The 16,679-nt window shown below is 37.2% G+C and overlaps 1 protein-coding gene across 1 annotated transcript; it reads right to left on the reverse strand.

Annotated features, from left to right (window-relative positions):
* Positions 1 to 9,596: 9,596 nt before the first annotated feature.
* Positions 9,597 to 16,149, reverse strand: LOC133220782 (heat shock factor protein 5-like). The gene is made up of 7 exons (XM_061369120.1): positions 16,126 to 16,149; positions 14,878 to 15,643; positions 13,473 to 13,852; positions 13,217 to 13,219; positions 11,523 to 11,606; positions 10,716 to 11,072; positions 9,597 to 9,830 (listed from the first exon to the last, which is right to left on the reverse strand). Exons 1-7 carry the CDS (start codon positions 16,147 to 16,149, stop codon positions 9,597 to 9,599), a joined length of 1,848 nt encoding a protein of 615 aa, XP_061225104.1.
* Between the last annotated feature and the right edge of the window lie 530 nt (positions 16,150 to 16,679).

A 16,679-nucleotide genomic window follows, 5' to 3' on the forward strand; every position in this document is an offset into this window, starting at 1 on the left:
AGAAGAGGGAGAGAAGAATGTGAAGAGGGACAGAGGAAACAGACAAGGGGCAGACGACTGAGAAGTGTGGCAGAGGTACGAGAAGATTGGCAGAGGAATAAGAAGAGGGACAGAAGAATGAGAAGAGGGGTAGATGAGTGAGAAGAGGGGTAGAGGAATCAGAGAACTGATGGAATAATGTGAAGAAGGGCAGAGGAATTTGAAGAAGGGCAGGGGATTGTGAAGAGGGGCAGAAGATTGTGAAGATGGACAGAGGAAAAAAAAGAAGGGCAGATGGCTGAAAAGAGTGCAGAGGAACAAGAAGAGGGGCAGAGGAATGAGAAGAGGGGCAGAGGAACAAGAACAGGAGAAGAAGACTGAGAAGAGGGAGAGAAGAATGTGAAGAAGGACAGAGAAAAACACAAGGGACAGACAACTGAGAAGTGTGGCAGAGGAACGAGAAGAGGGGCAGAGGAATAAGAAGAGTGGCAGAAGAATGAGAAGAGAGGAAGGGGACTGAGAAGAGGGGCAGAGGAACAAGAATAGGGGCAGAAGAATGTGAAGATAAACAGAGGAAAAAGACGAGGGGCAGACGACTAAAAAGAGTGGCAGAGGAAGAAGAAGAGGGGCAGAGGAATGTGAAGAGGGGCAGAGGAAAAAGAAGAGCAGACAACTGACAAGTGGGGCAGAGGAATAAGAAGAGGGGCAGAAGAATGGGAAGAGAGGCAGACGAATGAAAGAACGGTTGGAATAATGTAAAGAGGGGCACAGGAATTTGAAGAGGGGCAGAGGATTGTGAAGATGAGCAAAAGATTGTGAAGGGTGGCAGAGGAATGAGTGGCAGAGGATTAAGAACAGCAAAGGAAAGTGAAATGTGGCAGAGGATTGTGCAGAGTGTCAGAGGAATGTGAAGAGGGGCAGAGAATAATGAAGAGGGGCAGAGGATTGTGGAAAGGTTAAGAGGGTTATGAGGATGGGCAAAGGACTGTGGAGTGGCAGACAATTGTGAAAAGTGGCAGAAGAAAGAAGACGGGCAGAAGAATATGAAGAGGGTCAGAGGAATGTGAAAAGTGGCAGAGGAATGAGAAGATTGGCAAAGAAATGTGAAGAGGGGCACAGGAATGTGAAGGGGGGCAGAGGAACAAGCGGAGGGTTAGAGGAATGGGAAGAGGAGCAGGGGAGCGTGATGGGGCAGAGGATTGTGATGAGTGGCAGAGGAACGAGAAGAGGGGAACAGAAAAAGAAATGTGACAGGAACAAGAAGAGGGGAAGACAAGTGAGAAGAGGGGCAGAGGAATGAGAAGAGGGGCAGACAACTGAGAAGAGTGGCAGAGAACCGAGAACAGGGGCAGAGGAACGAGAAGAGAGGCAGAGGAATAAGAGAACTGATGGAATAATGTGAAAAAGGGCAGAGGAATTTGAAGAGTGGCAGAGGACTGTGAAGAAGGGCAGAGGATTGTGAAGACAAGCAAAAGATTGTGATGTGGGCCAAGAAAGAATAGTGGCAGAGGATGAGGACGGGCAAAGGAATGTGCAGGCGGCAAAGGATTGTGAAGAGGAGGAGAGGAACAAGAAGGGGGGCAGAAGAATGTGAAGAGGGACAGAGGAAAAAACCCAAATAGCTGGGCATGTCCTACACACAGTGCCCTCCAAAACAGTGCCACCAACTTGGATATTCCCACTTACTTACACAACTACGAGTCCATCTCTGTAAAGCCACATAGAACACCACTCAGGCCGGTTTTGCCATAGAAGGAGCAAGGTCAAGGGACCTGACCAGGAGATTCAGGTTTGGAGAATAAAACGGCAAGACGGATGTCACCAGATCCCCACAGACGTGATCAGCAAGGGAACAGCAATGTCTCCACCAACCAGTAAGAAACAAACACGAGCTTTCTCAGGTGTAGTGGGGTCTGGAGAATGCACATCCCAAATTACAGTCTGGTTGTGAGCTTTCTCTATCACATGACCCGCCAGAAGAATGATTTCCAATGGGGCTCAAGAGCCTGAGGGTTTGGGTCACTTTTCCAATTGCCTTGTCAACACCTGCTTACCTACAAAGTGACCCCAGGTAGAAGATGTGGGGAGATGTCTCCCCCATAGGTTGGTCCTTCGAGGAGAAAAGGCAAGAGGTACCATTATTAATAGTTCCCACAATGTGGATTCCAAAGTACAGAGAGGATGGCAGTGCTGAGAACACAGAGCAGATTAACAATTTCTGATACACAGATGTCAGCGCTATCCTTAACATCAAGACACAAACACGGCTATTTAAACCAGCAGATTTATTATCCCTATAAACACATATAAAGTTATAAATATCAATAAATTTATTAATAAAGCTATAAATAGCATATAAATTTATGAAGAAAGGTATAAATAACACATACAAATTTATGAAGGTATAAATAACAAATTTATGAAGAAAGGTATAAATAACATAAATTTATTAAGATTTAAAAACCATACAAATTTATGAAAAAAGTTATGAGTAACATAAATTTATTAATAAAGCTATAATAATACATACAAAATTATTAAGAAATAACACACAAATTTATGAAGAAAGGTATAAATAACATACAAATTTAGTAAGAAATAACACACATTTATGAAGATATGAGTAATATATACATTTATTAATAAAGCTATAATAACATACAAATTTATTAAGAAAGCTAGAAATAACAAATTTATGAAGAAAGCTATAAAATAACTTATATTTTTTTAGTAAAAATATAAATAAAACATACAAATTTATAAATGAAGCAATAAATGACATACAAATTTATAAATAAGGCCATAAATATCATAAATTTATGAAGAAAGCTATAAAATAAAATATAAATTTATGAACAAACCTATAAATGACACATACAAATTTATGAAGCTATAAAATAACATATAAATTTATTAGTAAAGATATAAATAAAACATACGAATTTATAAATAAAGCCATAAATAATATACATTTATGAATAAAGCTATACAATAACACAGAAATTTATTAATAAACCTATAAATGACACAACTTTATTAAGAAAGCTATAAATAACATAAATTTATGAAGAAAGCTAGAAAATAACATAAATTTACGAGTAAAGATACAAATAACACATACAAATTTTTGAATAAAGCTATAAATAACATGTAAATTTATAAATAAAGATGTAAGACATACAGATTTATGAATAAAGCTATAAATAATACAAATTTATTAATACAGCTATAAATGAAATACAAATATATCAATACAGGTATAACAAACATACAAATTTATTAATAGAGCTATAAGTAAGATATACATTTATGAAGAAAGCTATAAGATAAATATATGAAGAAAGCTATAAGTAACATATAAATTTATAAATAAAACTAAAAAATAACATACAAATTTATGACTAAAGCTATAAATAATATGATAATTTATGAGTAAAGCTGTAAATATTACAAATTTATAAATAAAGGTATAAATAAAATATAAATGTATTAATACAGCTATAACAAACGTACAAATTTATTAAGCTATGTATAGCGTACAAATTTATGACTAAAGCTATAAATGACATAATAATGTTAAGCAATAAATAATAAAAAATTATTAATATAGCTAGAAATATATAAATGTATTAACACAGCTGTAAAGAACATACAAATTTATAAATAAAGCTACTCATAACGTACAAATTTCTGAATAAAGCTATAAATAACATACAAATTTCTGAATAAAGCTATAAATAACATACAAAATGACGAATAAAGCTATAAATAACAAAGTTATGAATAAAGGTATAAATAACATAAAGCTATTAATAAACCTATAAACAACACATAAATTTATTAACAATGCTATAAGCACCATATAAATTTCTAATAAAGCTATAAATAACACATAAATAGATGAATAAAGCTATAAATAAGATACAAAAATATGAATAAAACAATAAAAATATACAATTTTATGAATAAAGCTATTAATAACATACAAAATTATGAATAAAGCTATATATAACATAAATTAATAAAGCTATAAATAACATATAAAGTATTAATAAAGCAATAAATAACACACATATTTATTAATGCTATAAATAACAAAATTTTATAAATCAAGCTATAAATAGCATACAGATTTATGAATAAAGCTATAAAAAGATACAAATTATGATTAAAGCTAGAAAGAACAAATGTATAAAGCTATAAATAACGTACATTGATGAAAAAAGCTATAAATAAGATACAGGCTTATGAATAAAGCAATAAATAAGATACAAATTTATAAATAAAGCTATAAATAAGATGCAAATTTATGACTAAAGCTATAACATAAATATAGAAATAAAGCTATAAATAACACAAATTTTTAATAAAGCTATTAATAACATAAATTTTATGACAAAAGCTATAACATAAATTTCTAAATAAAGCTACAAATAACAGATATTTATCAATAAAACTATAAATAACATAAATTTCTAAATAAAGCTATAAATAACATTAAAAGTTAGGAATAAAGCTATAAATAAGATACAAATTTTGGAATAAAGCTATAAATAACATATAAATTTATAAATAAGGCTGTAAATAACACAAATTTAGAAATAAAGCTATAAATAGCATACAAATTTATGAATAAAGCTCTAAATAAGATACAAAATTATGACTAAAGCTGGAAACAACCTAAAATCTTAAAGCTATAAATAAAACATACATTGATGAATAAAGCCCTAAATAAGATATAGACTTATGAATAAAGCAATAATTAAGATACAAATTAATAAATAATCTATTAATAACATACAAATTCATGATAAAAGCTGTAACATATAGATTTCTAAATAAAGCTATAAATAAGAGATGTTTATATATAAAGCTATAAATAACACAAATTTATGAATAAAGCTCTATATAAGATACAAAATTATGACTACAGCTATAAATAACTTATAAATTTATAAAGATACAAATAAGATACAAAATTATGACTAAAGCTAGAAATAACATATAAATTTATAAAGCTATAAGTAACACATACATTGATGAATAAAGCTATAAATAAGATAGACTTATGAATAAAGCAATAAATAAGATACAAATTTATAAATAAAGCTATAAATAACACAAATTTATAAATAAAGCTCTTAATAACATACAAATTTATGACAAAATCTGTAACATAAATTTCTAAATAAAGCTATAAGTAACATAGATATTTACCAATAAAGCCTTAAATAACACATAAATTTATAAATAAAGCTAAAAATAAGATTCAAGGTTAGGAATAAAGCTCTAAATAAGATACAAAATTATTGCTAAAGCTATAAATAACCTATATTATAAACACATACATTGATGAATAAAGCTATAAGATAGACTTATGAATAAAGCAATAAATAAGAAAAAATTACAAATAAAGCTATAAATAAGATACAAATTTATGACTAAAGCTATAAATAATATATAAATTTCTAAATAAAGCTATAAATAGCATAGATATTCATAACTAAAGCTATAAATAACACATAAATTTCTAAACAAAGCTATGAATAAGATACAAATTTAGGAAAAAAGCCATAAATAAGATATAAATTTATAAATAAGGCTATAAATAACAAACAAATTTAGAAATAAAGCTATAAATAGCATACAAATCTATGAATAAAGCTCTGAATATGATAAAAATTATAACTAAAGCTATAAATAACTTATAAATTTCTAAAGCACTAAATAAGATACAAAATTATGATTAAAGCTAGAAATAACAAATTTTTAAAGCTATAACACATAAATTGATAAATAAAGCTATAAATACCATACAGACTAATGAATAACGCAATAAATAAGACACACATTTAGAAATAAACCTATAAATAACATAAATTTGTAAATAAAGCTATAAATAGCATAGATATTTCTAAATAAAGCTATAAATAACATAAATTTATAAATAAATCTACAAATAAAATACAAAGTTATGAATAAAGCAATAATTAAGATAAAAATTTAGGAATAAAGCTATAAATAAGATATGAATTTATAAATAAGGCTATAAATAAGATATAAATTTATAAGGCTATAAATAAGAAAGAAATTTAGGAATAAAGCTATAAATAAGCTATAAATTTATAAATAAAGCTATAAATAAGATACAAATTTAGGAATAAAGGTATAAATAAGCTATAAATATATAAATAAGGTTATAAATAAGATAAAAATTTATAAGGCTATAAATAAGATACAAATTTAGGAATAAAGCTATAAAAAAGCTATAATTTTATAAATAAGGCTACAAATAACATACAAATTTAGGAATAAAGCTAAAAGTAAGCTATACATTCGTAAATAAGGCTATAAATAAGATAGAAATTTAGGAATAAAGCTATAAATAAGCTATAAATTTATAAATAAGGCTACAAATAGATACAAATTTAGGAATAAAGCTATAAATAAGCTATACATTCATAAATAAAGCTATAAAAAAGATACAAATTTAGGAATAAAGCTATAAATTATATATGAATTTATAAATAAGGCTATAAATAAGATATAAATTTATAAGGCTACAAATAAGATACAAATTTAGGAATAAAGCTATAAATAAGTTATAAATTTCTAAATAAGGCTATAAATAAGATACAAATTTAGGAATAAAGCTATAAATAAGCTATAAATTTATAAATAAGGCTATAAATAAGATAGAAATTTAGGAATAAAGCTATAAATAAGCTATAAATTACTAAATAAGGCTATAAATAAGATAGAAATTTAGGAATAAAGCTATAAATAAGCTATAAAATTATAAATAAGGCTACAAATAGATACAAATTTAGGAATAAAGCTATAAATAAGCTATACATTCGTAAATAAAGCTATAAAAAAGATACAAATTTAGGAATAAAGCTATAAATTATATATGAATTTATAAATAAGGCTATAAATAAGATATAAATTTATAAGGCTATAAATAAGATACAAATTTAGGAATAAAGATATAAATAAGTTATAATTTTATAAATAAGGCTACAAATAACATACAAATTTAGGAATAAAGCTATAACTAAGCTATAATTTTATAAATAAGGCTATAAATAAGATAGAAATTTAGGAATAAAGCTATAAATAAGTTATAAAATTACAAATAAGGCTACAAATAGATACAAATTTAGGAATAAAGCTATAAATAAGCTATACATTCGTAAATAAAGCTATAAAAAAGGTACAAATTTAGGAATAAAGCTATAAATTATATATGAATTTATAAATAAGGCTATAAATAAGATATAAATTTATAAGGCTATAAATAAGATACAAATTTAGGAATAAAGCTATAAATAAGCTATAAATTTATAAATAAGGCTATAAATAAGATACAAATTTAGGAATAAAGCTATAAATAAGATATGAATTTATAAATAAGGCTATAAATAGGAGAGAAATTTAGGAATAAAGCTATAAAAAATAAATGTAGGAATAAAGCTATAAATAACACATAAATTTATAAATAAAGATATAAATAAAACAAAATTATGAATAAAGGTATAAATAAGCAATAAATTTCTAAATAAGGCTATAAATAAGATACAAATTTAGGAATAAAGCTATAAATAACCCATAAATTTGTAAATAAAGCTACAAATAAAATACAAAGTTATGAATAAAGCTATATATAAGCTATAAATTTATAAATAAGGCTATAAATAAGATACAAATTTAGGAATAAAGATATAAATTATAGATAAATTTAGGAAAAAAGCTATAAATAGCATAGATATTTATAAATAAAGATCTAAATACCACATAAATTTATAAAGATATAAATAAAATGCAAAGTTATAAATAATGCAAAAATTAAGATACAAATTTAGGAATAAAGCAATAAATAAGATGAATTTATAAATAAGGCTATAAAAAATATATAAATTTATAAGGCTATAGATAAGATACAGATTTAGGAATAAAGCTATAAATAAGCTATAAAGTTATAAATAAAGCTATAAATAAGCTATAAATTTTAAATAAAGCTCTAAATAAGATACAAATTTAGGAATCAAGCTATAAATAAGCTATAAATTTATAAATAAGGCCATAAATAAGACAGAAATTTAGGAATAAAGCTATAAATAAGCTATAAATTTATAAATAAGGCTATAAATAAGATATAAATTTATAAGGCTATAAATAAGATACAAATTTAGGAGTAAAGCTATAAATAAGCTATAAATTTATAAATAAGGCTATAAATAAAATAGAAATTTAGGAATAAAGCTATAAATAACACATAAATTTGTAAATAAAGCTATAAATAAGATACAAATTTAGGAATAAAGCTATAAATAAGCTACAAATTTATAAATAAAGCTATAAATAAGAGAAATTTAGGAATAAAGCAATAAATAAGCTATGAATTTATAAATAAGGCTATAAATAAGATAGAAAATTAGGAATAAAGCTATAAAGAACAGATAAATTTATAAATAAAGATATAAATAAAACACAAAATTATGAATAAAGCTATAAATAAGCAATAAATTTCTAAATAAGGCTATAAAAAAGATACAAATTTAGGAATAAAGCTATAAATAACACATAAATTTGTAAATAAAGCTACAAATAAAATACAAAGTTATGAATAAAGCTATATATAAGCTATAAATTTATAAATAAGGCTATAGATAAGATACAAATTTAGGAATAAAGCTATAAATAAGCTATAAAGTTCTAAATAAAGCTATAAATAAGCTATAAATTTCTAAATAAAGCTATAAATAAGATACAAATTTAGGAATTAAGCTATAAATAAGCTATAAAGTTATAAATAAGGCTACAAATAAGTTAAAACTTTAGCAATAAATCTATAAATGATACATAAATTTATGTGTAAAGCTATAAATAACAGAACTTTGTGAATAAAGCTGTAAATAACATACAAAATTATGAAGAAAGCTATAAATAAGATATAAATTTATAAATAATGTTATAAATAAACTATAAATTTATAAGGCTATAAATAAGATAGAAATTTAGGAATAAAGCTATAAATAAGCTAGAAATTTATAAATAAGGCTATAAATAAGATATAAATTTATAAGTCTGTAAATAAGAGACAGATTTAGGAATAAAGCTATAAATAAGCTATAAATTTATAAATAAGGCTATAAATAAGATACAAATTTAGAAATAAAGCTATAAATAAGCTATAAATTTATAAATTAGGCTATTAATGAGATAAAAATTTAGGACTAAACCTATAAATAACGTATAGATTTCTAAATAAAGCTATAAATAAGATAGAAATTTAGGAATAAAGCTATAAATAAGCTATAAATTTATAAATAAGTCTATAAATAAAATAGAAATGTAGGAATAAAGCTATAAATAAGCTATAAATTTCTAAATAAGGCTATAAATAAGATACGAATTTAGGAATAAAGCTATAAATAAGCTATAAATTTATAAATAAGTCTATAAATAAAATAGAAATGTAGGAATAAAGCTATAAATAAGCTATAAATTTCTAAATAAGGCTATAAATAAGATACGAATTTAGGAATAAAGCTATAAATAAGCTATAAATTTATAAATAAGGCTATAAATAACATATAAATCTAGGAATAAAGCTATAAATAACAGATAAATTGATGAATAAAGCTGTCAATGACTTCAGAGTTAGGAAACACAACAGAAGAGGTGTGACCCTGAACCCGGGCTCCAGTTCTGTGCCGAGCGCTGCTGCCGGACTCGCAGGAGGGAACCAGCCGGCAGCTGCTCCGCCTGTTCCCACGCTCCTCACTCTGGTGTCTCCCTCCAGAAGCAGCCCCGCTTCCAGGCTCCGCTTTCCGGCTCGTGGCGATCTAGGAAGCAAACAACACCGAGGAAGTATCAGGCCCTGCCTGTGGCTCACCTGGCAGCACGCACAGCAACTCTGCTGCCATCAGGGACAGTCAAATCCGGCCAAAGGCGGCCTGCGACTTGAAAATCAGAGGCTGTTTTTCTCCTGTGTTGCAGCACACAGGTGCTGTGCACACAGATGCAGCACACGTATCAGCAGGCTGCTGTGATATACATTTAGTGATCTGAGCCAGAAAGGTTGCACTCGTGCCCTCACTTCGGCAGCGTGGTGGGGTTTTCCCCTCTTACTTCAACAGTCACCTCATTAGTCAGTGTTCCCTTTGTGGCACTGTCACCCTCCAGCAAACATATCCACAGCCTGCATCTCAGTGCTGTGTACTGTGACATGCGGGGCTCTGGCACAACTCCCACAACTTCAGCTTTTATTGACGCATAGAATTTATTCCCTTGTCCACCTAGGAGTCCTCAGCACCAGCTTACGTATAGAAGCGTGTGGGCAAGTACGCCAAGAGCTCGTACGAGTGCAATAGTTGAACTGAAGGCCCGGGGAGGTACTTACACTGCAGACAATAACTCAGCTCTTGTGATCTCCCCTTCCCGAAAAGAGTTTCAGAGCAGCTGTCTTGCCCACCTCTAAAAAATGTAGCATCTCTTAGCAGGGACTTACCCTGCTCTGAGCTGCATCTTCTCTTCCTGCACTGAGGCTTTGCAGGGGACCCTGCCTCTTCTGCAGCTTTGTTCTCTGCCTCAGTTACTGAAGTCAGCTCTCCTGTCACCTTTCCGCATGTAAGACTCCCATTCTCCTTTAAATAAACACAAAAAAATGAAATAACCCCAAAGACCACTCAACAGTTTCCCAGGGAGTTTTACCTCCATTTAGCACTTACTTGCTCTGCACTAAACAGCGCTCCCACAACAAACATTTTGGATGGTTGAGCTGGGTTGTGATCCAGCTCTTCTCGCTGTTCTTCAGGGGCTCCCTGGGTGGTCACAAAGTCTTGTGCCGTGTCAGCAGCAGCTGCGCTTCCTATGGCCACATTGAGGCAGCTTTCAAACAGCTCTCCATTCCAGCATTGTGCAGCCTTCGGTGTCACTGCATCAGCGCTGCGTGATGCATACATCTCACTGAAAAACTGAAACACATCTTCATAACTTAATTCTGGCAACTTGTCCTCATCCTCAGATGCGTGATGTGCCCCGTCAGAGGGCAGGCATTCAGCTGCAGGTGGCTGCACTTCAGGACTCTGCGAGAAACAAAATACAGGGAATTTCCAGATCAAAACATCACCACCGTTTTCAGTCAGGGCTGATGGATTTTACTGCTTCTGAGGACTGTGCAGGCCAACCCTTTTTCAGCACACACCAGCAGAGTTTGCTTTGCTTATCCCCTCTCAGGAAAAAAAGGATATACATGCTCCTAGAATGTGAAAGGAAGCTCTGGCGTTTTTACTGAGGTTCTTTTGCTATTTGATAAGCCAGGCCACCCAATGAGGTGAAACCTTACCTGCGTTACAGCACTGCCCCCTTCATGTTTCAAAGCCGTGCTTTGAAATGGGCATTGGCAAACCACGCTACTTTCCCTTTCTACAGCAGATCCAGTCCCAAACTTCTCTCCTTCCTGCCGCAAGCCCAGAACCCTGCGGTCCATGCATGGGCTCTCCTCCCTTTCCCCGTGCTCTCTGCACTGCTCTCACCTGCACAAAGAAGCAGTCGGTGGACGCCGCAGCCACAGCACTGGCGCTGAGAGTCAGAGGTCCTCCCTGGGCAGGGGGTGAACACTGCGGGGTGACTGCAAAATTCAAACACAGGGATCAGACTGCCAGAACTGCTGCCCAGGGTGCACAGTTCTGTTGCTTACTTGCATTAAACACTGCAGTAACCACTCCGTAAGCTACCTCCCTGAAATGGATTATGACCTCCCCACTGATTGTAAGACTGACTTCTCCACCATAAAACATATTTCTCCTAAACTATGTAGACACAGATCAAACATACGTATTGTAGAATTAACCAACACACACACACACACACACACACACACGGAATCTTCATATTCACTCTTCTCTATCTTAATATCACCTTTTTGACTTGGCTGTTTGACTGTCTCAACACAACACACCACAGAAAGGGGATTCACAAAGGAAGGGCCTGCATGTTCACACACACACACCGGAATGAAAATGGGATCTTATTCCAAAAAGCAGCTCTGTAGATGAAGCAGTTTCTGCGGGTCTCAGATTCTGGTGACACGCAGACAGAACTTACAAGGAAAGGCACTACTGGCAGGACAGACAATCTGTAAAATCTGCAGTCCTTCTGGGCGAGAGAGAAATCCTTGATGAAATCAAATCTTGGCCAATGTTCACAGTAATTAAATGGTACAAGTGTGACTTGAGACGGCCACGTGATCAGACCCGTTTCCTTGCAACGCCTGACACCTACGCGGGATTCCTCACAAGACAGTTGCTATGATAACCAATATGGATTTTAATCCCTATACCAATTGCCCTTTTTCATACAAAATCGAGGAACTTTCGTGCAGTTTGGAGCAACAAACACAAGAGCTAAATAACATGGAGCGAGCTCGTGGTCATCCTTCCACAGCAGCAGGAGACACGTGTCTGACTCCTGTTACTTCCAAAGCTTCTTGTGAGCAAACTTAGGATGAAATCTGGACATCTTTCAGAAGAACACTCTGTGACCTGCAAACATATTACAGTTCTGCATAGTGCCAAAAATCTCATGATACCTGGGCCTCAGTCCCTCGGAACGCCAAAGCATGTTGACAAACCCAAGAAAACAACCAAAGAAACCTAAAGGGCTACTGTAAAAACAGGGTGAGAGAGCAAAGCAGAGATTGGCTGTAACCTGCTGGAGTGATCCTAAGGAAACAAACACGTAGTACAAAGAGCCTAGTTCCTAAGAGAAGAAAAGGAAGAACCCAAAGGGAAAAAGCACTTGTGAAACAGGAGGCAAGTGTAAAACACAAAGTCCAGATCACAGGCTATAAAAAGCCACAAGTAAAGTAGAAATTGCACAACTCTTGCACTTAGTAGAGCTTATACTGAAAGCAGCTCGTGAATCAAACGTGCTGTAATGCCTGTACATCAAGGGGAGGAGAACAAACATAACCGTGTAGCAGCCCAGCCTGGAGACCAATTCTGAATGGGTCTGAAGTGCGGAAGGGTGCACAAAAGGAATGCTTTGCACTCACAACACCTTTTCTTGGGGTTTTTTGCCACCTGCAGCAGTGCCTGATCTAACAGCAAGAAAAACTGCACCTGTGGATATCCCACTGATGGGCTCGGCCTGCAAAGGGGCCAATTCATTTGTAATACTTCAAGCCTTCCAGCTGAATCAAGATTCCACACACACCTGCTTCACCCACGCACTTTTGTCCTTCCCTGCTCATTGCAGAGAAGGCATTTCTAAGCTCTTCTGTCTCTGATACAGTTCATCTCATCAGAGCCAGAAGGAATGAGCAGCTAAAGCACATTCTGTCACCGGCTGGTAGCAAGTAACGGACAGGGAACACACATCTCACTGCAAGCACACACGTCAGATACACACGCAGTGGCAGAGCACTGGGGAAAAACATTTCATGCACCACTTTGCAGGAACTTCTCGAGCAGCAAGTGGAGAACTTTTGCCGTACGTGTTGGATCCCGGCCTTGCAAGCACTGCCCTGGAGATGCGCAGCTGCCGGGTTCTGGAGGAGCAGCACCAGCTGGAGCCCATCGCTGAAGCGGCAGAAGCGAGCAAACGGTCTGGACAGTGTACGTGACCTCGGTGCAGCACGTGTTGAGGACAGGAAAGGGAGCCCCCTGGCCTGGGAAAGCTGGGGAAGCCCAGTGCCCTGGCAGCGATCGAACAGAGCCCTGCCATGTTCTGGAAGGGGCCGGAGGCTGCTGGGAAGTTGTTTCCTGGAAAGCAGGGTGGTTCTGACATGAGGCCGCTCTGTTGGAGGAAGGAAAGCAGCTGTCTGGGCAACAAGGTTGAGGAGCCTCTCCTGAAGTCACCAGTCCTGCAAAACAAAGGGAAACGAGGACTAAGGGAAGGAGTTTTCACTAGCCCTGAAAGGCAGGATGAGGAGCCAAGGCTCCACAACGTTCCCTGGGAAGACCACCTCTGCTTCAATATTCTTAATCCAGAAACAGACTCTATTCTTACACCTAAACATAGAGTAACTGCTGTAGCACTACCACCTGAACACACAGGAACATCAGTGCTGCGCCAACACACAGACATCTCTGGAGCACTCAGCCTCCTGAAACCCTCAGGAGCAAGTGATCGCTGCTTAGAAATGTGCTATTACAAATCAAAATGGGCAGGAGCTGACTAAACCGGCACAAGCCATTTAGGAAGTGTTGCGCGTTACATCCCGCAGTAAGGTAAAATGAAGGGGGAATGGTGAAGCAGAGCTCTACCAAACTCCAGTGCTGACAGCACACGGGCAGCCAAGGCAAGGGCAATGTCCAAATCCTAAACGTGACTCTGAGAGCACTTGATCACAAGTCATTCAGCTTGTCAAGGAAAACAAAACCAAAGCCAGCTTTTTCCCAGGTAGCTCAACCTAAAAGCTCAGACTTTGCCGTTTTGTTACTTCCAAGATATTCCCTTTCGTCTTCCCTGGTTTCCTCTCTCAGTCAGTTATGGTTTCATGGAATGGTACTTGCCCTCATACGGTCGGTTACCCATCGCTTCACACAGATTTAACGACAGCTTATGGAGCAACCCTTCAAGGAGAAGTAACGGTCATCTGGTAGGGCTGTGCCAGCTCCACAGAGACAGGGTGAGGGTGCTCTTACTGCAGCCCCCGACAGAGGCTGTCTTGCAGCCGAGGGGCAGAGCGAACCACCCGCGAACCTCGCTCCCCGTGCCTGCTGGCACCGCATCTCCCTGCACGAACAACAACGGCTTTCCCGCACCGGCGGAGCTGAGCGGCCGCCAGCAAGGTCAGGCAACCCTGCTCCGTGCGGGGGTGCTGATCGCCAAACCCCAGAGCACCCAGTGCTTCTCGGCCCACAGCCCGGGGCCACCCCAGCTCACCGGGTCTGGCAGCCTCGACGAGCATCGAGGGCGAGCACTGGGAGAGCTGGGCCGGGCGGCTGGGCAGCTCCAGGCCGGCCGCCAGCTTCGCTTTGTTGGCGCTCGTCCGGCGCTTGAGACGCACGAGGAGCTCGGGGCGGTCGCGGCGGAAATGGGGGCTGTAGAAGTGGAGCAGGGCCCCGGGGGCGCTGCCGCAATCGCCCCCCGCCGGGTCCTGCAGGGGCCCGGACCCCGTCCCCAGCTTGTGGAACCCGTACAGGTTCAGCTGCCGGATGATGCTGCCGAAGTTCTTCGTCTTAAAGAACTCGGCGGCCAGCACCGCCCCCTCGCCGGCCGCCTCCGCCCCCAGCAGCTCTCGCTCGAAGAGCCGCTGGTCGATGAGCAGCCCCTCGCCACGGGCATCCCAGCGCACGGAGCCGCAGCGCGGGCTGTTCACCAGCTGCCAGAGCTTGGCCGGGAAGTGGCTGGGGTTGACAGCGCCGGGCAGCCGCTGGCCCTCCATGGCGCTCCCCGACAACGGACGCACCGGCCGCTCTCGCTGCACCGGCCGCCGGGCAACGCCCGGCCCCGTCGGCCCGCGCTGGGGGAGCGACACCGGCCCGCGCGCCGCCCGGCACGGGACCGGCTTCAGCCAGCGCTGCCCGCCGGCCCCGGCCCCGCCTCGCCCTCGGCACAGCCGCACCCGCAGCACCGCCAGAGCCCGCCGGGCCCGCAGCGGCTCCCCGGTCCCCCAGCCCCGCCGGTCCCCTCGGCCGCTCCCCGCTCCCTCAGCCCCAAGAACAAAATCAGGGCAAGAAGTTCAAAAACAAACCTGCAGCAACGAGACAAAAGCTCAAATCTCATCACTAGCAACAGCTCATCCCAGCTCTCCAACAAACTTTGCTCCTCTAGAACTAGACAGGGAAAAGGGAAACGCGAACCAGCAGTGATGCACAACGCAACTGCTCAGCACCCGCTCAGCGGTACCCAGCCTGACCCGAGGGGCGACCTGCGCCTTCCGGCTGACTCCCCCCACTTTATGTACCAGGTGTCCTGGCTCTGCTTCCTCCAGGATTCCCCTGCCCCTCCTCACTGGCACAGAAGGAGAGACCGGAAAGTCCTTGCTCAGCCGAAGTGCTACTGAGTAACAGCTAAAACAGCCGTGTGCTACCAGCGTGCTTCCCAGAACCAAGCCAGTACACAGCACTGCGCCAGCCGCAGGGAAGAGAATCAGTTCTGGCCCAGCCAAAACCAGGACAGTATCCACACCTTATTCCACACCGTTCCCGTCATGCCAGGTCACACTAATTCTTCAGAGGTTTAACACCTTCAGAAAAGAGCCAACATTCTTTCTGCATACCACTCTAAGGGCAGCAAGCAAATTCCTTGCACTTCTTTCTCTGCCGGGCTGATGTTCTTAGACCTCAAGGAAGAAGGCAGCACTAAACTCTCCCTCATAAACACACAGAAGGCTCAAGGCAGCAAGTGGAGAAGCCAAAGAGAAGCCCATGTACATCAGTAGACCCGAGCACTCCAACAAAACAAAAACTCCTTTCTTCCCAAAGCAAAGACAAATTCAACTCACCGTTTTCCTCTCAGAAAAACACAACAAAATGAACCCAGCTCCCTGCACACCTTCCTCTCCAAGCCCAACTCTCCCAGAACAATCAGCAGCTTCAGAGAACCTTCTGGTGCCTGCTAAGGGTAACAAAGCCCACTTGTGAGCACCTTGCTCCCACTCTTCTCACTGCTCATTCTGTAGCTGAAGCCCACCGAAAATAATCCAGTGGGGTTTATGAGGAGTAATGGAAATATCAACTTCA

Source organism: Neopsephotus bourkii, unplaced genomic scaffold (assembly GCF_033783945.1).
Source record: "Neopsephotus bourkii isolate Nb327-2 ecotype Australia unplaced genomic scaffold, CSIRO-AGI_Nbou_v1 NB_1475, whole genome shotgun sequence".
Classification (NCBI taxonomy): Eukaryota; Metazoa; Chordata; class Aves; order Psittaciformes; family Psittacidae; genus Neopsephotus; species Neopsephotus bourkii.

Coding starts and splice junctions, on each gene's coding strand:
- LOC133220782 (XM_061369120.1), bottom strand. CDS start 16,149: ATGACGGGAACGGTGTGGAATAAG. Junction 15,644..16,125: donor CGGGAACGGTGTGGAATAAG/GTGTGGATACTG, acceptor CTTGGGGCTGAG/GGAGCGGGGAGCGGCCGAGG. Junction 11,073..11,522: donor CCGACTGCTTCTTTGTGCAG/GTGAGAGCAGTG, acceptor TGTTTCTCGCAG/AGTCCTGAAGTGCAGCCACC.